General features: G+C 40.3%; 1 protein-coding gene across 3 annotated transcripts; it reads right to left on the reverse strand.

The window, feature by feature from the left end:
* Positions 1-1,002: 1,002 nt before the first annotated feature.
* On the reverse strand, positions 1,003-22,622 carry LOC124176725. 3 transcript variants are annotated; one of them, XM_046558349.1, is made up of 7 exons: positions 21,968-22,622; positions 16,123-16,249; positions 8,444-8,554; positions 7,768-7,905; positions 7,554-7,651; positions 5,873-6,038; positions 1,003-2,379 (listed from the first exon to the last, which is right to left on the reverse strand). In XM_046558349.1, the coding sequence occupies exons 1-7, from the start codon at positions 22,091-22,093 to the stop codon at positions 2,276-2,278; spliced, it is 870 nt and encodes a 289-aa protein (XP_046414305.1). In that variant the 5' UTR covers positions 22,094-22,622; the 3' UTR covers positions 1,003-2,275. The 3 variants fall into 3 exon arrangements, with proteins under 3 accessions (XP_046414305.1, XP_046414304.1, XP_046414306.1); XM_046558348.1 differs by lacking the exon at positions 5,873-6,038 and adding an exon at positions 6,090-6,255 and having other exon boundaries at positions 21,968-22,621; XM_046558350.1 differs by lacking the exons at positions 5,873-6,038; positions 21,968-22,622 and adding exons at positions 6,090-6,255; positions 16,342-16,493.
* Between the last annotated feature and the right edge of the window lie 286 nt (positions 22,623-22,908).

A 22,908-nucleotide genomic window follows, 5' to 3' on the forward strand; every position in this document is an offset into this window, starting at 1 on the left:
GGGGTTTAGAGAACGATTTTTCGGAGAACGAAGCGTCGTCGACGGGAACTACCGCTGTGGAGAATTTGCGAACATTGTGCGAATTTTTTACAATCCTTATTTTTTTCTTTCTATTTATCCAATTTACTTCGCATCTCCTATACGTCGTAAAATTTTCGCGTCAACTTTCACCAACAATTTATATTATGGACGTATACAACGATTGTAATAATTATCTTGTATTATTGTTCTTATTATTGGTATTATTAGAAACGGTTTGTTGGTGAAAGTTAACCAATAATGTAAATAATCAATTGAGTATTTTATTGAATAGAGAAATTATACAGCATCATCTGCGGCAGCATTCGAGATGCGATGTAGTCAGTGATATATTTGCGATGTTGATTAATTTCACTTATATTTCACTTGGAACGTGTTTGCACAATTAAAAAGAATGAAGAAACATCGAATACCATTGGAACAAAATAAAATGGCATTATAGTTAAAAAAATAAAAAAAAACATAGTCACAATTAGAGAAGACAATATCGCTTGCTTGTCATTTCGTTATTTATACAAGGCTGACGTTAAAATAACATCACTATAACGAAACATGATGGAAAAAATCGTTGTTGCACAATTTTAGAACGATTTTCAAGGAGTTGGCTTATCGAAATATGAACATGAAAATTTTTTTGTTACGATTTACTAGCTGAATTTCAGAAAATCCTGAAAATCGAAACAATAATGTTTCCTAAACGTGCATCGTTAAAGTAACAACGTTACTAACTTCAACCTCATTCGTTATTCCGGACTACAATTATTTATTAATCACCGGAATATAATGGCAATACACAATTATGTCGCTTTCAATCCAGATTTCTTTGCAATTGTCAGTGGTACAGGATGTCAAAAAAAATTAACACCAACTCGTTAAAACTGTTTTGCAGGATATGATATAAACTGAAGCGGTTATACATAGAACAGTGATATGAAAATGGACAAATCGATGCACGTTTTCTTGCTTCAAGTCAGTTTCTTTCGAGATAGAGCACGGCAAAGTTATTTTAATCATTGATAGGTAACGATATAATTTGAATTATGCGCAACAGCAGGTAAATTATCGTACATGTTATACGATGATAAAAACTTATTTTATTCCAGTTTATTAATATCGATGATGGTATAACTATTATTATTACTAAATCGTTATAAATTTACAATTTACACATTGTTTCCTTTACTTTTTGCAATAACAATATTACAAATAATTTTAAAAATCATTATAATTAAGTACAAATCGTTTTACAAAAGTGTCATGAACCAGGCATGATTCGTTATAGAGTTTTGAAATATAAAAAAAACTCTGTAGTGATGTAAAAAGGGGCGGGGGGGGGGGGAGGGGGGAGATGACGTAGATTACTACGTATATATTCCAAGATTATACTCGCTTTTATTATTATACGTTTGCGTTAAAATAATGAATCTATTTCGGAAATTGTCATTACCACTGTATGCAGCATTGATTATAACATACAATTATAAAGAATAAAATACCAAACAGTATGTTGTATACTACTATACATATACTTCGATACCATTTATTACAGAATTTGAGCAACCTTCGCGTGGTTTAGTTCGATGTTTATGATAATAATAAGTATTTATAATCATTCGTTCTATATATATATATATGTATACATATATAAATTATGATAATCAGAAATCATAATATTGATAAAAAAAAAAAACAAAATAAAAAAAAAAATAGTAAAAATGAACGGTAAAAAAAAAATAAAACAAAACCATAAACCCAAAGTATTAGGCCCGTTATAACGGAGAGCGGCATCTAACTTCAATTCAGTCCATTCGATTACGGCGAACTAACGTATCTATTTGCGTAATAATTTCCTATCGTGAAAAACTCGCACGTTCTAATATAAAAAGAGAGTAATTACATTTATATAATAACCTGTGATCGAATTATAATCGTTTATAAATAAACTATACTGGGCCTAGTTCGGGTATTATACATATATATATGCATATAATATGCACACCTCGGCAGCACTGCGTAACTCGCACATACACACTATAATGTATGATAACTAAATATAGATAACAAATAATATTATTGCAATACAAATTCCATTTCCAGAATTCATACGAATGAATAGCCTAATTGGTAATTTATCGCCGCTCCGTTAAATTCCTTGTAGAATTTAATTTAATTGTCAACCATTTTCTCGAATTCCATTTTCCGCTCTTTCTTTCTCTCTTCTCACTCCTCGACGAGATCAGTAGTTGTACGGGCCGTATTGGGAACCGTGATAATACGGCCCTGGATAGGCGGCAGGCGGGGGATAACCGGCGTATGCGTATTGTTGCTTTTGCGGATAAACTGTGAACATAATCAACGTATAGTTAATGACGATTGTCTCCCTTGGAAATTTCTTTACTGTCTTATAATTGCAAATCGACCATGGCCATGATTTATAATACTTTACATCACGGAATACAAAAGTTTGAAGAAAATTTTGCAAAGAATAACAAAGAAAAAATATTTTTAAAGATACTCGCGTCTCTCCGTTTCTTAAATTTTGTATAATCGTTAATTTTATCTACTATTTTCGGGAAATTGTTTCGAATGACTTAAATAATTTTCATGATATTCGCTACTGCAGTACTGCAGTATAGATTTTCCCGCAGGCTTAGCAAGGTGTCAAGTCAAAACTTGGGAGAACAATAATAAATGGAAAGCCGTTTCTTCCTTTCTAATGAAACATTTGTCATTAACGCTTTAATTTGCAGGTGTTGATTTGTCGGAGAAGCAATTCAACTCGCAGCCTGAACGCGAAATTGAATTAGAACATTAAAAGAAGCAATAAAAGGGAAGAAACCAACGAGTCGAAATTCTTTTTGTCATAATATGTCAGTAAATTTGTATCCGGGTGAGAATCAATTCATTCTCTTTTGCGAATTATTATCACTAGCACATGCATAATATAGAGAAATGTTTTGTACAATATATACATGAAATGTAAAATCGATGCTCCTCAATGATTCTCATACGTATAATAAGAGAAGCAATTTGAGTAAACTGTTATTTACGACATTATACATAGTATTATTTTAACGCTTTCGGAATAGAAAACTACGGAAAATCTTTGGAGTGTAAGTAGGTGGGTACCTTTATAGGTATGCTGATGGTGTATACTTAACGCCCCGGTAGCAGATATATATGTATATATATGTATATGTACACATTGATACAATATAATACGCGGTTAACGCTGCGCGCAGCTATATAAAGTCGAGATGCGATCGTCGGACGTAAAATGATATAGAAAGTATTCTATATAGAGCGTGACTCTGCTGCTTCAATAGTCATTTGAGATAAGCAGACCGTGGGATGAATGAAAAAAGTCTCACAAGTAATTACACCGGGACGCGAATTGTACACACAGTAAATAGCACGAGAAAATTCAAAACCGCATTCGCGCCGTCTCAAGTCATTCTGCATGCACGAAAATTGTGTGGTGTAAATGGCGTTTTAGGAAATTATTATACATATAGTTATAATTGTGCGTATTAAGAGTAAGCCGTGCTTATGCGTTTGGATGCATGTTATTCTTGATATTAAATGTGTAATATGACATGTGGCGTATTCAATGCAATGTATGTACAAAAAATTACTACACGATATGAGTATAATGTAACATTGTGTAACAGGTAAAAGTCAGTTCTTTGTACAGCCGTGATATAATAATGATCACGATGTTTTAATTACATGGAGTATTTATATTTATTGTTAAGAAAGCAGAAATTAGCTGACGAAGAACCATGATATCAGGGCAGGGGGTTTTCATAATTAAACGACCGTGTATGATTCGCCGAATTAATGATCGAGGCCTAATTGCATGATCCACGAAGTGTTCTACACTCTCCTGCAAGAGCCTGCGATAATTGGAGTTTGAATCACCTCAATATTCCGCAACCGACGTTAAAACAGTGAAGCAACCGAATTCGAGATTCTAATCATGTATTCCAATATAAGACGTGGTGCTTCAATCATTTCGCGGAGATTCGCAATTTCTCCTTGAGTTTATTTAGCAATCCCGGATGACTAGATTATATATTTCAGGATCTTCGGGGCGCACGTAGAGCTTAACTAATTAGTCAATCTATCCAGACGTACCTGTATATGAAACACAGGTCTAGAAAGTAAAAGTTCGCACTTACGTTGGTCAGTATTTTACTCAGAAATCAGGAAAAACTCTATTACTGCTACACACTAAAGTCTAAGGAGGAGAGAAATCATTTGAATGAATGGACGTTCGGGCTCAGTGAAATTTAAATTAAATCCAATCGACCATAGGCTATAATAATACCGGTGGTCACGGGAAATTAAAGAAACGAGAATCTGTTTTTCGCATAACCCAGTTTCGCAAGTTGTAAACTGTATAACGTATAATACGGAACAGCGTTATATTTGTCGCAATCAACTACGCTATCTTTAAGATGATTTTAATTTTTATTACATTTTGTAGCCCGTTTACAAACGATGCAAAATACCTCGTTGATGAATAAGATCAAATCTCAATCTTTTCAGGAATTGAATAAGCTGATTGCAATCATTAATATGGTCAATAACGAATCACCTCGCAAACGTTTCGGTCAATCACTTGTGTCTAAATTTTTATTCTCATATCCCATGTGCACAAAAATTGAACTACAAAGATTACTTTTGAGCTTTCCGTAAAACAATTAATTCAAATGTACGAGCATCCTTGCATAACATAATTGATGCAAGTTCTTGCCAGCGATATTCTTTATACCCAACTTCATTAAACAGTTTACGTCAAGTCGGGTTACTGCGTATTATACTATATATGTACAGGCACAGGTATATAAAGTTTTCTACCAACATATTTTCGCGTCACAAATTCGGCTGTCTGTTCCACGAAGTCGTCGCTTGACGTATAATCAATACGCCTTTCGGTATGGGGTGGCATATCAGCTCCGTGTACATCGGTATCCATGCACAGTAGGGTGGTTCTTATTTAGCGTGTTCATGAAATTTTGCCGCCCCCATCCCCCAAATTAACTTGAAATAGTTGGAAATAAATTGTATAATTTTTCAGATTTTTACCTCAGCTCTAGGATAGTGCGCTTTGCGATCAAAGTTTGTTATGGAAATAACGCGGGTAAAACGTTTCTTTTTCCGGTACATATTTTATTGTAAAAGTAACAATGGTACTAAAAATTTGGTAAAAATCTAATGAAATTAAGCAATTGTTTTGGAATTATTTGAAGCCGATTTAGGGGGTCGGGCGGAAAAACTTCAACACCCTAAATACGAACCACCCTAACGCACGAGCACCTGGATTTAAGATTTTCATTTCATCCCGTCTGAAGCCGCAAAAAAGCGTTGGCTTATATCCTTCGCCTTAGAATCGTTCAAACATTACCGCACTATGCTTCCGACAAGAAAGACAAACTTACACTCGACTTTCGGAAAAGAGTGAAAAAAATAATCAAGCTACGCCGATAATTTCTTTACCCATCGTTTCTTTTTTCACGCTAGGTAAAATCAAATTGGCAAAGTACTCTAAACGTACGGTACCTACACACAGAAAACGATTGCGACGAGACACCAAAATAAGTATAAAAAAGTTTGTGCGACCGTATTACGAAACATTGCTCAGCATCGTTGTAACTATAATTGTACGGACGACGAAATTGTTTAGTAAAAGTGTAAGTCGCGTTTAATCTTTGTTTTTCAAACCATGCGATCACGTATTATTTCATTATTACTATCGTCGTCGTAGGTAGGTAGGTAGGTAGGTAGGTGGGTAGATGTGTATAAAGTTAGTAAAAGCAAATTGTTATACCAGGCATGAGGTACTGCATGTTCATAGCCTCCTCTCGCAAGCGTTCGCCCCGCAAGCAAATGGCCGCTGCGCTAAACAGGATCGCGCTGACCAGAGACCAACCGACGCCGACCCAAGCGACGACGTACGACCAATCGTACGACACTATCGAGTTGTCCTTCAATACCTAGAACGGTTAATTCAAGGGTGGATTATCGTTCGCGTCAGTTATTCCCACCTGGCATTATGTACTGGACATTCTGCGCCTGCTCCCGCGCTCGCTCCTTTCGCAGGCAGGATGCTGCAATTAGGAAAAGTGTCATGGCGGCCAAACATGTCGCCACCCCGAGCCACGCCAAGTAGAATGACCAGTCGTACCACTGCCCCACGTTATCCTTCAGCACCTGTTGATCATCATTTTGATTCACACCGCAGTCTCACCGTTGCGGGGATTTTTACTTTCCCGCATCACTTGTGTGCATCTGTGTATACGTGTATCCCTGGCCAATGAAAACGATTTCTATGATTTTCTACGAATTTTTAGGGGGGAAAAATATTGTCTTCGTACAAAATTGTAAATATGCATGGTTCTCGTAAAAAAATTTGTAAATTTTGACGAAAATTGACTATTCTTTACCAAAAACTATACATGTATACAATTTTGTACGAAATGTTTCAATTTCTGTAGAAAATCGTAGTAGTAGAAATTTTCACCAGGGATGTTATACGTACGTGTGATCTCTGCATGCTGCATGTTGACTATGCAGTAGCGCGAGACATCCTTGAATAAGAGTACGAATCAAGTATGACGTGAGCTTTTTTTAGAAGAGGAACGATCCGTGCGCCTGATTCAAGCAACCGGAGTTACAGCTCGTGTTCAGGTTGAGCACCTTATCTCCCCACGGCCATCCCAAACCTTGATTCAACTGTTTCGACGATATTTGGAATGGCCGGTACGCGGTGCTCAACCTAAACATAAACTGTGACTCGGGTTGCCTGATTCAGGAGCACGATTCGTTCCGTTGTTAGAAAAACTCACCGCATAATATACTCTAATAATTTTCGCAAATCAATGGTAAAGATACGTAATCTTATTTATTCCCAAAACTAAAGAGACAGAATAATTTTCTCATCACCGCCTCCCTGAAGAGAGGTCAAAAGAAATTGTCGCGTAAAGAGGCAGACGTATATTGCGTCGAACCTTTCCGAAGTTCCTCCTTTTTTCCTTCGCTTTACGACAGAGATAAAGATATAACATTAAACGCGCATTTCTCCTCTCTAATGTCTGTGAGGCACCTCAAGTATCGTCACGCTTAGAAATCCTTCAACGTTAGACGTAGGTATACAGGAATGTATGACTAGGCCTTACTTCCTGCGACTCCTACGCTCAGTTTGACCTTGCCAAATAATAATTACGGAGAATATAGCATGCGAAGTTTTTTTTAAATCTGTCTGTAAGAGCAAATGTGCAGGGAAAAATTTTTGTTGCGTCGTATATTGCGGTGTAGTTTATTAACCCTAGAACGGTAACGTTATTTTGTTGGAGGGGGGAATGAGAGATTCTCTCGGGTATCCGAGAGATGGAATTTACGAGATTTGGGCGTTTTTCACCCCCCGTTACCGTTCCAAGGTTAAACAGTCAACCGTAAGTTCCTGTAAGAACGCCACATGTGAACTGATAGTTTGACGATTCGTTACTCACGTTGCTCCATTGCTGATAATATTCCTCACCGACGACCTTCTCCTTCTCATAGTACTCGACCCCGTGCCAAAGTCCCATACCACCAGCGCTCAAGAGACCTTCGATGTGTCGCGGGTAAATGAAAGAGAAAAATTCACGCTCGGGTAATTCGAGAAAGCGAAAATAATTGCTTCAGTGGTTAATTTGAACCTCATCAGAGCAATTCGATACTCACAGGCGAAGAGCATCAGAATAGCCGTCGCTGTTATGTTTCCTGGAGACCTTCGCCAGCAGCCAACAACTCCGGTCCAGAATGCGGAAAAGATTGCCAAAAATCCAACCATGAACAAGGCGATCACCGATCTGCCCATATCTGTAAAATTCAAGACGAACCACAACCGGCATACAAAAAATTGGAATAGCATTAAGCCCATCAATTATAGTTTTATACAGTCACTTTGGGACAACGGCTCGTTTATCGATTATCGAGTCCAGCAACGCGTGTCTATGCAAAATTATGCTAAGCACGCTTATATATTTCATCTATTTTTTTACATTTTCTTCTCGGCAATGAAATTTTTTTTTTTTTTTTTTCTTGTTCACTCTGCCAACCGTACAATAGTCTGCAGATTCTTTTTACTACCGTGCTTTCTAATATACCACGAAGCCTACCACTTCATGGACTGTAAAGTTTCTTTGTGAGACTCTTGCGTTACAGGTATACGAATTACATATATAGATCAAATCTAGAGTCTAGTTTAGAAAGAAATTATTAATAATGGACGTCCTTGTTCTCCAAACACAGACCCAGGGTATGCCTTTCGGCTCGAGGCGTTGTTTCGGATTTAAAAAAAAAAAGAGAAAAATAAAAAAGGATCCAAAACGATAGAAGGATCGTGAAAGGTGCTTACGAAGGCGAGCTATAGCGTCGTCTGAGAAACCCCTCGTCTGGTTCTCCTCGTCCGGGATGAAGTAGTCGATATTCATACAGTGAGTTTCCACCGGGCTGAGGTAAGTCTCGACTGGAAAATGATAAAAGGACATACTTGAAACGTGCCGTTGGCCATGGTTATCATGAGAAATTGTGCTTATCGCTAAGTGTGCAATACGATAAGAAGAAACTGCAGCATTGTGATTCCTGGGATCCTTATATATACTCTTCGCTTCATAATGGATACGTATGTTGTAAATTTGATAGCGATATAACATATTACACGTCGATTTTTCGTGCGAGAAAAACAGGTTCGACGACACGTGCGCTCGATTTTGTCCCTGAATATGGAACAAAACTGTATAACAATCAGCTACCATGGCCGACTAAATATACTCGTAACGCGATCGTCTTACTGTGTTTTCATGTCTGTAAATAGTATTCCACAATTGGTTATAATGTGAAGTGTCACCGTGGTATCTCGGAATCACGGACCACTCGGAGTGGGATTCGAGCATTCCATTGTTAAGGTACAATATTGTACCCTATTATCGCAGCGTGTCGTCGCCGTTGATCACGAGTCTTGCTTACTCCAAATTGTATACCCGTAATACATCGTATAACCAGTACAGATACGCCTACGCGCGTATTGAAAGTTCAATACCATGAATCGGAGCAAAGCGGTTTTCAAAATAGCGATCAAAGTGCGCGTAACGTCTAGAGGACGGAAATTCGTGTTCCATGGCAAGACCAAACGAAAGTCCAGAATTCTGGCACAACGGTGAATCCATCAATATTTTATACTCCACAGGTCTCGATTGTGCGAAAAGTAGAACGAAGTCATTTTCGAGCTTCGCCATGGGTATAATCAGGTCGATGGACCTGAAAATTACGGTGGATTGAACGACGAGGTACCAAAGTAAAACGAACGAAGTATATTGCGTAACTTAACAACTGGAGTTATCAGCGGTAATTTTTTTATGTCAAATACTGAACAAACAACAAGCAATCGTGTAGTACAGATTTTCAAGTCTGTAGGGGAAATTTTTGGCTTCTGAATGTAACTGAAAGATCAGTTGACTGCTATAATCGAGTATCGATTTGCCGGTAATTAAAGTGGGTGGAAGACGTCGTTGCCACGAAGCAACCGAGACGCACATTATGTTTACGAATAGGAACGATGTCTGCCTACGTCCGCATTACACGCAATCAAAGTTGAATTTCAATTGTAATGAAAATATCTTTTGCTGAAGCCACGTGCGTACCGTGCTCACATACGGTGCATTCTCTACAAATCGGACGATGTTTTTCTCCCTACTCGACTATTGTAGTAACCATTAGAAGTAATTACCCACGTGCCTCCTTCACGGTCGTTGTACAAACTTTTTGTCGCTGAAAGATACGATGTAAAAGTCGTACAACGTGAGTGCGTGCGGAGGGAAAAACGCAAATACACACAGCTACGCGTTTTCTTCATGAACCGAAGGACGCGATTTCACCCCGCTACTAACGGGGATAAGGACACTGGAACCTGCACGTCTTTCTGTACGATACTCACTCGTTGTTACAGTTTTATTTCGAAGCCCTCGACGCAGATCGAAGCAAACCTTTTTTATCGCAACTTTTGTACGCTACTAGACTCATCGTTCCATTGTGTCATACGATTTAAAGCGTTTCGGATGAAAGTGGGACTTCCATAAATTTGTATAAAAATACGTTCGCATGGTTCAGAAACAGCTGGAATAATATTTCTTGTTATTACACCTGCAGTTCCTCTTCGCTTCTCTGTTCCCGCCGAGTATGTGTAACGCGAGGAACCTCCCCAGGAGTCGGTAGCAATCGCTGTTCCGTCGTCTCGGCTTTTTGCCTTCCTTCCCATCAACTTATGGTCTAGTGTGGACTGCCGCTCAGGATACAGTTACGAGTCAATGCTCTGGTGCAGCCGTTTCTTTACGGACGGACACGTTCGGCTCGCCACAGCAGGTATATAACTCAAGTCGAACAATGATTCGCCGCCTTCTTCACGAGTCGGGATTTTACTCGTTTTCTTCAATCGCGGTACGCGTTAGGGTGGTTCACGTTTCAACTTTTTTTTCAAGGTGACGCTCGAGAAATCTGTGACATTTCTCTCAAAAAAGTTAAAAAATGAACCACCCGAGCCTACATATTTCAAAATGTGAGATTATACGTGAATCAAGAAGCTGTTTTATTTTATCGGCTTTTGTATAATTGTGTATACATACGTGTACACATGTTCCCTGTAAAGGAGCCTAGGTTCTGAGCCGAATCGTACGCCTGACGACATATACACGCGTAATAGGCACACGTGTACGTTCTCATGCCTGTGACGCGTGCGAATATAAACGAAATATGTACTTTCTTTTTCGGGCGTAGTGTAATAATGTGGGTCATCATGCACCGGGTATATTATACCGCACGTCGTTTCAATAAATTACTCAGCTATTCGCGGGCTCACGTTTGCGAGTAACAGTATAACGCAATCGGCCGGAAACTCCTGCCGGAAGTAAGGAGACTCTGTACGATCCTATAAGGTGCGTTCGGTCAGGAAACGGTACCCGTCTATTTTGCATCGAATAACAATTTATTATTGTTGACGGGACACTTCGGAACCGCGCCATTGTAGTCGCCGTCGTCTACTGGCCGAACTCCCAGATCAATTCCCCAGGCGTTGTTATATAGTTCCTTTCTCTCTCTCTCTCTCTGTCTCGGCGAGAATTGAGCAGAAACAACATTGAATTCTTTGCTTGAATTTTACGTGCATACAAGAATTACCATATCGCGCATTATCCGTAAATTCTTGATCACTTTGTCAATGAACGTAAAGACATTGATTCAATGTCTGCCTGATATACATCACGATGTCTCTGTATTGTTTTCTCTGCGAAAGGTGATTATTACACCTACAGACAATAATCTAACTCCTAGAAATATAAACCTCTACCGTGTAAACGGAAAATATCGGCCACCGATCCATCGAACTCCTACTCCTACATACCATATTGTATCTGATTGTTTTTTAATCACATACAACACAACTTTCGGTTTCACATCCCGTATTCTTGTTCAAAAATTAATTAGAACGCTTCTATACGCCTCTCATTTCTCACTGCAATCAATTTAGACATGCCTTTGTAGCAGCAACAGCTGTATATTCGACGTAACGTGACTCGGTACCACTGTCTTTCACTGCATTGTATTATAGGTATATCAGTCCAACAATCGGCGGGCTGCAAGGCAAATCTATGTCCGTCTATAGCTGGAAGGTACACGAGCAATATGACGTCGAAGACACATTCTCTACAAGTGCCAGGGTGTTGAGAAACGGCGCTTGGATTCCGGAGCTTCGATCTCCGAGACTTGGAGTAAACCATCGCAATAAGCCGTGCCTTTATAATAACAAATCGTGGGATATTCAACCGCCTCCTGAATCTGCCGCCTTTCGTTCCCGCTTTCCAACAGAATACTCGATAAATTCAGTTCTCTGCTCTTGTATGCAATGCATACACTCTGTACATTAACATATAAGCGAAGAGTTTTTGCGGTTAAGCCGCGGGAACGCGAAGCCTGGGTGAATAAGTGAATAAATTGGTTAAAATTGTGGCGATTTTACGCGTAGTTTGAACGGCTGAACGACCTGAAACGGATCAAAACCACGATGCTGCATGTATGTGCTTGAAAAATTGGAGGAAGTTTGAATCGCAAGTTGCATTTTATATGCTACAGCGGCAGAAAAAACTCGACGACTTTTCTCTCGGTTCGTTATCGAGTAAGACTTGTTAGTCTTAGACACGTACTACGAATGTACCGAGTACCGTTTTGAGTCCAATAGCTCAACTGCGTGACGACAATTAAGCTGTTCAACTTGCGATGTAGAACAGTTACGACAGAGAGCAGTTATTACTCGGGTTGGCAAGCATGCGGAAGTACCGGTTCCCAAATCCCATAACGCCTTGAATCGTCAAAGCAACACTGTCGAATTGTCAGACTGCACCTGGCAAAACAAGAAACTACAACTCAGGTCTCCAACCAGAAACGTGCACAGATTTTTTTATCCTGTTTCTTATAGATTTTTACTCACTGGAATCAGGAAAAAGTACTCAAAAAAAACTCCATCACGTCAGGTTTTTCCCTTTGAACTCGTGTTTGTAGTTTCATTTATAGCGAAAATCCCGTTTAACTCGAAATCTGGTAACCCGTATTCTTGATTCTGAAAATCCTATGCAAAAGTGATTTCTTACTTCCATGTAATACGTACTAGAGTGAGACTCGAGAATAAATACTAACAGGGAAACGGAAATCGGAAAGCGGAAGCGTGCTCGGAGGAGTATAAAAGAGAAGAAGAAATGGTTTCACAGGCAAAAAGAACGAACACGGAATGCTAAATACATTTCACGAAGAAATTGCTTGTTTAATCTTACAAGAAATGTTGTTTGGTTCGTTGTAACGAAATGCTGGTGTTTTTCATTATTGTTAAGCTTTCTTTTTTTTATCCAAACACCTTGTATTTTGCAAGAATACCGTACGCGAAGAAGGGAAATGCAAGTTATTTGTCAAAAACATCCCATGCAGCTGAAATGAAATATTTTCTTGCAGACCTGTGTAATTCTTTCAAACCTTCCGAAACAACTTGCTTGTCTCATTGTCAAGATGAATACCTTAAGGAGCACGTACATACACGTAACACGCCTCTGTGTAACGCCGTGCGAAGTGTGTCGAGGCCGGATCTGACTATTGATCTATTTCCTGAGAAGAACAGCCGTTTAACTTCACTTTACGGAATTAATTACAAGGCATTGTTGATCACAATCGGAGATGCCGCGCGAACGGCACGTCTCGCAAACGTTTCCATCACTTTTTCTGTGACCCCTTTTTGCCCAACTATTCTCTCAGGAATAACAATTTTTAAGAAACTCTCGCCTCCCCGACACCCATGCAGGAATCACGATATGTGCGATGCAGATTTCGCCGTCTGATAACAATACGGGAACGCTTCTTTTTCCGTTTCTTCAAATTCACCATTTTCTAATTCCCAGGCACCGCCGTCTACCGTATTAATACGGCAATCCGACCCCGTCTCTTCACCTTGCCCATTAACCCATTACGTGAAATACTTTTCTACTTTTCAGAAAGGTAGATATAGAAAGTCGCGGTGAGTTAGGCGGAGCTGCACTGTTACCTTGAAAAAATAACGCCGAAGTCGAGGATAAAAAGACAAAGAATATCAACCTCGTATTTCAGCCAGTTGCGAAGAAAATCGCCGAAATATTTCGCCATTGAATTCGCGGTTGAGCGCAGACACCGATCGTAATTATACAGATTAAATTGGGGGACCGATTAATTAATCGAAAGGATGCGTCGAGACCGGACCTCGCAAACTGCCGATACAACTACGCGATTAGAGCCGAAAAACTCGTTTTGTGGATATCGTTACAGACTGTCGAGTAATAAACTCAAAGTGCGAAAGTGCTTGAGTTTTTAGGTTACAGTCGAAAGCTGGCTGAAATAATCTTTTTCGCGAGAATTCCACGCGTGCGATGCAGAACTGGAGAGAAAGATTGTATCGTACGTACTTGACTTGAACAAATTTTCGCCGATTAACTTGTTCGTGAAATTATACGAAAGCTAAGCTCCGTTTAGGATTTCACCCGATTCCAAGTTCCACCTGTATGAGATTTTACTTTTTTGCTACATTGTTCTACATTTTTATATCGATCGCGCAAAATCTATTCGCAAGCTTAAAATTTCACCACGCTGTACACGCCGAATAACCGTCAATTAAGGGGCGGGGTTGAAGTTTCGAATTCGGAAAGTTCCGATAACACCTAATTCCGAATTACTTGGTGGTGAAACTTGAAGTAAGGAGATGAAAATTTTACGAGACAACAAAGTTTCGAATGGTTGGAAAGCCGACGGTTTGAAAGTTCCTAAATGCACGATTTCGAAAATTCCAGTTCCGATAGGGAATAATTCCGATACATAAAATCTACTTAGACAGCGTAGTTGACTCAACGAGTGGGTGTAAAAAATCAGAAAAAGCGAAAATCAGAATGACCGGGATTCCGAACGTAAAAATATCGAAAATCCAAAATAAAGAAAGATCAAAGTGGCGAAATTTCACCGTGCCAGAAAGTCACGGAACTGAAAATCTTCGATCATTCGGAACTTTCAGCGTCAGGTTTCGGACCATTCGCAATTTTGATGTTTCGTCAAAGTTTGATTTCTTTACTTCCAGTTTCGCCACCAAAAATTTGAACTTTAGCGCTTTCGGAACTTTTCAAATTCGGAATTTCTCATATTTGCAATATTCGAATTCGGTGAAATAGCTTCGGCAATGAAACTGAAACTAATTTACGAAGTTGGTAAATTGAGGATGCGTTGCAATATTAGATTCTCGTTGCACCATCGGCGGTAAATCCGTCAAGTTCCTGAACACCACACAAAATCCTATTTGTGCTTGTAACTGTTTTCACTGCCTAATTACCCACGCACTAATTACCGCACAGCGTATCAATTAATGCAATATGTGAAATACGTCATATATAATGGACCTTCGTATAATCTGAGGGTGCAATCACGGCACGTATATCATCGTACATTTTTAGTGGATATCCAAACGTGGAGGTAATTTATTTGCGAATGCGAATCGCATGTTCGTATAATTCGAAAAATGTTAGAATCTAAAGAATTCACGCAGAATCCTAATTGCAAAAAAAAAAAAAAAAAAAAATGAGATTGCGAATCTACGCATCGAAATTGTTTCGCACACTTCCCAATTGAAATTCCTACTGCTTCTTGGTTGTTGGTCGAACGGCATCGATAATTTTTTCTATGACGGTAAGAAAATAGTATGACTATTAAATTGTTATTTAATTACCCGTTCTTAACGATAGATCGGACATTTCGTGACACAATTACACGCTGATAACAAAGCGGTAAATGTTCGCCTTGAACGGCGACGGTCGATACGCGTCTCGACAATAACATTTACGAAATCCGACAATGAAACAATGTCGTTCAGGCCAATCCTAAGTAGATACAGGCACATAACGGTTTCGCGCATTGCTCCTGCAATTACCGCCTCGACAGTCATTGTAACCACACGTGAACGGCTTGTAATTTCACGAAACGGTGGATTTCTTCGTCCAACTGACCATGGAGGCCATAATTCGATACTCGGGCATGAATCGCGAACCGGGAAATCGGTGATCGGCGGAAAATCTATTCGCCTTTACCTCTCTCGGCTGCAGTTTTTTCTCTATCTTTCTCGCGCCGCACCATCAAAAGAAATTCCGTTACAAATGGCAATTTTCCTACAATGTGTTATTACATGAAAGACGAAGACGAGACTTTGCAGGTTGCAGTCTCTACAACGATAAGCGTACCAGTTATGAGTACCGGTTACGTCTAGGCCCAATTCTTGACCCTTTTATTTGGAAAAATTTTTAGAATTTATTGATCAACCTAAAACCAATTACTAGAGACTTAGAGAGTGTGAATTTATTTTTAGGTAACTTTAGAAACAAGGATCAAACATGTATACACAACCAGAAAAGGTCAATAATTTGGACACAGTCGATAATTGGTACACTTATCTTAGATCGTGATCAACTCTCAGCTCCGCGTCTACCAGCCACTTACCAGTCGGTGGTCTCTCCTTCGGATAACATATCCTGAAGAGTCCCTGAGTCCTTGTGTAGTAGTAAAACTTGGAGTTCATCTGGTCAACCAGCTGCATACTCTGCTCTCGATTCTTCGCGGCATATTGCTGAAAAAAAAAAAAATCTTGCATTGATTACAGCTGCCTCATTTTGGAAGCCATTGCACTTCTCAAAGGGAGAAACCGGCTTTTCTACTCACAATCAGTCTCGCAAATCGGACCGATCAATCAATCGGCTTGATTCATTTCGTTCTTGTTCGAAAAAGTTGGCTTTTAAAAACATTGGTATGTTTTATTCACAATCGTTACGGTTTACCAAATTTGATACAATTCTGACGGTGCGTAGTAACGATTTTTCTTTAAACACACATCGCTACAGTTACGTTACTAACTTCAATCATATGAAATGTTTCAGCCATGCTTCGAAATGTTGGAAAAACCTGGATCACTTTGATGGTTGGGAAGAAATTTGCGATGCGCGTTCACGTCACTCGCGTTATCCAATACCTGTCACAATGCGGTTTGAAATTCTATCGGTGTAGGTGTAACAAATGGGCCTCAGTCAAGTCGCCTAGCACCATCGTTCGTTCTCTTGCCTCGCTAAATCGTTTACTCATACTCCAGCACGTTAGATGAATAGCAAATTTTCCCGCACTTGTCGCATACAAAGACGTATAATCTTGGTCTGTGGAACTTTATCTCCGAGTAACTCCGCGTTGTACAATGCGAAGAGGAAAAAAAAAAATACTCGTGTCGCAGAAGTTCCCGCGCCAAACTTCAACAACGTTATTATCAGGGAGTTCACGGGTCATGTTCGCGTTCTTTTAACTACGGAATAACGTTTACTGACGTGACTTTGGCCTGCGGTAACGTAAATCTCGGTAAATGACATCAGGCTTCAGCCATCGTTAGTCAGTCCGATTCGTGGCCATGGGATTATAAAGCGTCGATGTCATTCGCGCATGAAATATACTGTGAAAGTAGATAACGGCAGAAATTCCGTTCTTCCTTCTTTCCTTCTATAAATAAGGATTGACTATTTTTGCTAACTTGCGTTTATTGTTAGTGTGAACCGTACTTTTCTCACGCTCAATACCGTCTTCCTCGCCATTTTCTTTCAATCTTATTACAGGTATTATGGGCAAAAGGTACGATCCTTCGGATCTGTCGCACTTTCGAAATTCCGCATACTTGTGTGAAATTATCAACATCGCGGTAAGAAATAAATCTTCAGGAAATTCTCCCAGCAGGTGAAATCGATGATTTGGATATTTTATCATCCCGCAGATCGAATGCTGCTCAATTGCAGGTAATGGATGAAACGCGACTTGGTCACGCGACTAATGAATGTCCGACTCGCAACGCTTCTCCAGCCGGCCGGTTACTGACCCGCTGACCCGTCCTCTTCGTCGGCATAACGAAACGTAAACATCCCAAGTATCCGGGGAGCCGACATTCACCGGAGATTTCCGTTCTCCAAGGACCGCGAACGACCCTCAGCTTCCGGTTGCGCGTAGCTCTGTCATTATTTTCAAAACTCTTCGTATCTGATCGACAAACGAGATATTTATCACAGCATAAGCAGAGAGTGTCAAGTAACTGAGTGAATTCTAGATAAAAATCATCAGTTCGGTAAGAAATTCTGACGGGTTAACTTTTTAATTATTCGAATTCGTCGTCAAAACGCAGGTGGTGTCAGTTTTTAAGAAACGAGGACTACTGAGATAATTGTGCTCGTCCGAAAACCAGCTGCAAGATTAACCATGATGAATCAGAATTTACTTTCTGCCGAAACGATGAGAACCAAGAACGCGTAAGATATTGTTCAGAACCGAAGTGATGCTGTGGATATTTTTAAGCTCATGATATGATTGCTGACGGATGTTGATCATTTCAGAGATGATGCAGGTAATGTGCAAAAGATCAATTCCGAAACGGTCGTGGATTTATAAAGCATCAACACCCAGCTGCCCGGTGTAAGCGGCTCTTTGAAAAAGAGAGTCAGTCTCGTGTTTCCGCCACTGCTGCTTTCACAGTTTAGTTTCACCGCGATGAGGAGCTGGCGCTCGACTAGCGGAAGGTAAGACGACGACGACGATGACGACGATGTCGGAAACCTGCTGAGGCAGCAGCGAACTTTTCTCCTCCTCACTTGCCTCGCTCAATGCGCAGGGTGACCGATTTCTTTGACACACAAAATGATGATATTCATCCTTGCCTTGCTCGGCAAATATGTACATGGTAAAACAGGCAGAAATAGATTATCCGAATCATAGACTGATCGAATGATGAATTTACGTTTTCTTAATTATTGTTCGCACAAATTTTTCACGCTATCTATAATTTTACAGATTTTACTCGACCGTCTCTCCTCAAAGGTCTGTAATTGAGTTGTCTTTTTTTTTTTTTCTTTTATTTCACCTGTATAAGAGAAATGGAGGTTTCATTTCCTGCCTCGCCAGTATTCGCAGGATATTAGTTTCTGTATATATGCTCGATGAAAGAAGAACCGAGTCTCTTCTAGGCTGTGACGCGTAGTAATATTATCCCTCACACGCAGGTAATAAAGCTGAAACGTAATTACAATGTTGTACAGGTCGTATAAATAACGAAAGTGAACGTGTACATTTTACACGAGAATTAAAATACTGGTTACGACTACATTTATCTATTTATCATTTTACAAGAAATTCAATTCTTTACAGACTTTGCACAATTAATCCAGCAGCATTTTCGAACCCCTACGACGATCAGTGAAGAATTTTCTTTCTCCGCCAAGAAACTGGCTTACATTTTTTGCACTTTGAACTTTGAACTTTCCCCTTGTAGGTATGCCACTCTCGGGTCAGACGTTAAGGAATTTTCAACTTCTGTCGCACCGGCTCAAAATAACTCTTCAAATGCGAATTCTGCCGTGCAGTTTCTTCCGTCATATAAATATGCTTGCCGTACTCCAATGCAGCCTTGCAATGCTAGCAACAGTACTTTGCATTGTTTCTCCTCCAGCGTCAGCTGGTTGCGTAAAATCGGCTGCTGATGACATTTCCATCGACATTTGTGCTCTCTGTCGTTTGATTCAGTTAGAATAGTAGCGTATGGAAGGTACAGTCAGGTTAAAAATGCGTCGCGACAAAAACGAGAGACAAGCAGGATGCAAAAAGTGCAACCAGAGCTGATCGATTTAGACTTATTGTTAGTATTGGAGTCTATTTCTGAACTGTTAAATTTTCTCTCAGAATTTTGTTCAAGTCGTAACGTAATATTGCGTACAGTAACAACGTTCAAAAATTTCCCGAGGTCCGGATAACTCCGTGCAAGTAACGCGAAAGTTTCCATAGGTGTAATTGACTAGGATTAAACGCAGATCTAACTCGAGCGATACTTTTTTGACCCGACTATTCGTTCGTTCCGTACATCCTTAGTCATTAAGATAGCACCGGAAATGCAGCACAGATTCCAGTTCTTCCAACTGTATTTTCCCGTGTTGCAAAACCAGCGATAAAGGGCATCAGAATCTACCGCACTTCCTGCAGCAGTCTCTCCGCCATGCAGGTGCGGAAAAAATGCATCAACGCGATATCGGTTAGATGCCTCGTGTATACATACATATATATATACGTATATGTGTGCGGAAGGTATACCTGCGGTTATTCTCACACTCCTCTCAACCACTCCGAACGACCGACTCGTTTGCTTCGTTCTTACACGTACGTACAGTGGAAATAACTGTACTCCGGGCATTGAAACTACACGAGCAAAAATCGGCAGGGTACGATGCAGAAAATACCAAGGCGTTCGGGTCCGCACTCGCCATTAACTCACGAAGGTCACGTATTTATCTTTGCGATTTTCTTGGTTTTTACTTACTTACCGCCTTTCTTTTAATTATCTACCGATAATGCAGCGGATAATGTAGGCAGTATTCGTTTGTCGAGGAAACTAAATACTTTCTTCTTACGCTTCTGACTCATCGTGTCAAATTCCAAGGAAGAAATGTTTCTTCTCACATTCAGTGCGAAATACCAACGATCTATCCACGTCACTCGATGACCGTATTTAACCGGATTTTGCGGGTTTTCGCAATGCTCGAGAACTTGAAACATCGTGTGCGCAAACAGCGTGTATTATTAAGAAAAATGTTGGTCTGGGTACGATTTATACGAAGATGCGAATCGCATACGGTAATAATTAAATATAATTCGGTCACAGCGCTATGAACTAGACTAAACTGAAACGGTATAATATAAAAATACGGTGATCGTTGCAAGCTCGTAATTACAGTACGCTTTACGATGTGTCTTTAATTTTTAAAAAAATCGCGATTTGCGCTCTCGGCTGGAATTTTTATACACATTATATACCTAATAAGAGTATAAATTCGTTTTTTCTCCTCGGCCTTCTTATACTTTCAAACCGCAATACGTGTGTCGATGATATATCCCAGTTTGAGTATAAAAAGTTTCTCCTTTCCCACGAATTTCCCGCTGTACAAGCAAAGGATCGTCGTTACGACTCTGCTCGACTCGCCGAGTGGTGCTTAGCTCAGGCTCGAAGACACAGACTATTAAAAAACGGGTTTGCCTTGTTGAGTTTGCAGTCAGCGGCGTCACGGATTCCATTGTAATAACGTAGTCTTATTATACGATTGGCATCACGGAGAAATTCACCGAACAACAACAACACCATTTTGTCTATGGTTTCATCAAATGCGCTTTACGAACGTCGCCGTCCTGGTGAAAATTTCTACCGCAGACTAGAAATTTGAATATTTCGTATTGCTCCGTACAAACTTGTAAATATGCATAATTTTTCATAAAGAATCGTTAATTTTGTTTAGAAAATTTTATCGCCTGGTAGACTTCTCAAAAATTACAAATTTCATGAAAATTGACCAAGTTTTTATGAGAAACTATACGCATGTTTACAATTTTTTACGAAATAACACCAAATGTTCCAGTATTTCGAAAAATTTTTAGAAAATCGTAGAAATCATTTTCACCGAGGGGTCACTCATAAAAGTACAGTCGTGCACATGGGTATAAAACAGTAAAAAAAAAAACAAACAGTACACTTTTTCATCCGTTTTGCACCCTCGCTCACTTCTCTCTGCATTTCGCGGTGCACATAAAAGCTAGATGTCCAGAGGTAGGAGTGTAACATTATTACACCCACATCGCTGCATCGCAGAGACGCCTGAGTATGCGTGAAAGTGTGTTCCATGGGTGCGGCTGAGCTGGAATGTGAGTCTTACTTCACCTACACACCGTTGACAAACATGTTCGAAAATGTGAGAAAGAGAAAAAAAAAAAGAAGTGTCGGCGAACATCCGTACGATCACCGCGGTCCCGCTTCGTCGGTGTTGATTTTGATTAGACTGTCGCTGGACGCATTCCACCGAACGTAATTCCTACCCAGGGCGAAGCTCTTCAGGCGGAGGTGAAGAAGCGGCGTAAGCAGTCGATTCTTCATCGGCACACAACTGTACGCAGTTGCAAGTCTTGCAACAACCTGCGCAGGTAGCGATCGGGCAAGTTTTTGTACCTCGTAGAGGGACAGACACGCGGCCTGATCGTCGACATGTTGAAAGTGCGAATATCCCGTCGCATGACCTCACCGAGTAACGTATAGGTATATAACGTGTACACATGTAAATTGTAAATCAGCAATTGCAAATGGAATGCAGATTTCCGTCTCCCCTTCAGCTTATACGGTCATTTTTTGTTTTCATCCCAACAGCTGGTTTCGAAACGTTTCGAAAGTGATCGGTTAAAAACGGTCGCCTTTTTACCACCGCCGAGGGGAATAATTGGAAAATTTTCAACAAACCTGTATTTGGGCTCGCTTCACCTCGGTGTAGAGCCAGTTGTCCGTAGAAAAGGCGATCGCCAGAAGAGCGGTGGCGATGATACCGGTGATGGTAGCCAGAGAAAGAGTCACCGCGGAACAAGGCATTTTTAGGTTTACTTATTTACTTTCCTTTCGAAACGAAGTTGAGATTTAATTCACTTCACAGTACGAAACCGACGAGAATTAATAAGAACGGACAAAAGGTGTAATTCCGTCTGACGTTGCAGCGATCCGAGGATAAATCGATATTACGATCCTACTTACGTACGATCGACGTTACTCGTTATCAATTCACACCGATATTCGCGGTTTTTACAATCTCGTCGTCGTGAGAATTTATCCCTCATCTGTCCTCGCGTTTCAGATTATCTCCCTGTTCGTTTTACTAAAAAATCACCTCCTCTCCTTCCGCCTCTATTCGTAAATTAATTAACACTAGTCAGTCTTTGTACGAGAACAAGGTCCGTGCGCTATCCTCGCGTAGCATAGCGTTCCTTCGACGGCACTAACCAGTAACCAGTAACCAAGCACTCACTGCGCGACTCTGCCTTCCTTAGTGCCTGCAGCTCGCACTAACGAGTAACAACCGCGATGGAGAAAACCGAGGGGCCCGCTCGTCCGGAGGTCTGCCTACCTGCCTGGCTGGCCCAGCTTGGTCCGTAGGTAAGGCCCAAAGTGGGGGCGAATCGCCTGCGGCAACAGGTATGCATCTGTCTATGTATCGGAGGTACAGGCGTAGCATGAATAGTATCCGGGGGAATACGAGTGGAGCGAAGGCGTAAGTGTGCGGGGTTCTCAACCTTCGGCTCTTCGATCTTCGTCCGTCTTCGTCATTTTTCGACTACCTAGAGTTTAGGAGTGAACGATCCTATAGGTGCGGGAAACAGGTTCGGCCGCCGATTTCCACCCGGCGGTCTTTC

This window comes from Neodiprion fabricii, chromosome 2 (assembly GCF_021155785.1).
Source record: "Neodiprion fabricii isolate iyNeoFabr1 chromosome 2, iyNeoFabr1.1, whole genome shotgun sequence".
In the NCBI taxonomy this organism is placed as follows: Eukaryota; Metazoa; Arthropoda; class Insecta; order Hymenoptera; family Diprionidae; genus Neodiprion; species Neodiprion fabricii.

What these genes read in the sequence shown, in the direction of transcription:
- LOC124176725 (XM_046558349.1), bottom strand. Translation starts at nt 22,093, where the DNA reads ATGCCTTGTTCCGCGGTGACTCTTTCTCTGGCTACCATCACCGGTATC. An exon ending in TATTCTGATGCTCTTCGCCT is followed by an intron (nt 7,652 to 7,767) that starts GTGAGTATCGAA and finishes GACACATCGAAG; the next exon opens with GTCTCTTGAGCGCTGGTGGT. An exon ending in ATTATCAGCAATGGAGCAAC is followed by an intron (nt 6,039 to 7,553) that starts GTGAGTAACGAA and finishes TAACCGTTCTAG; the next exon opens with GTATTGAAGGACAACTCGAT.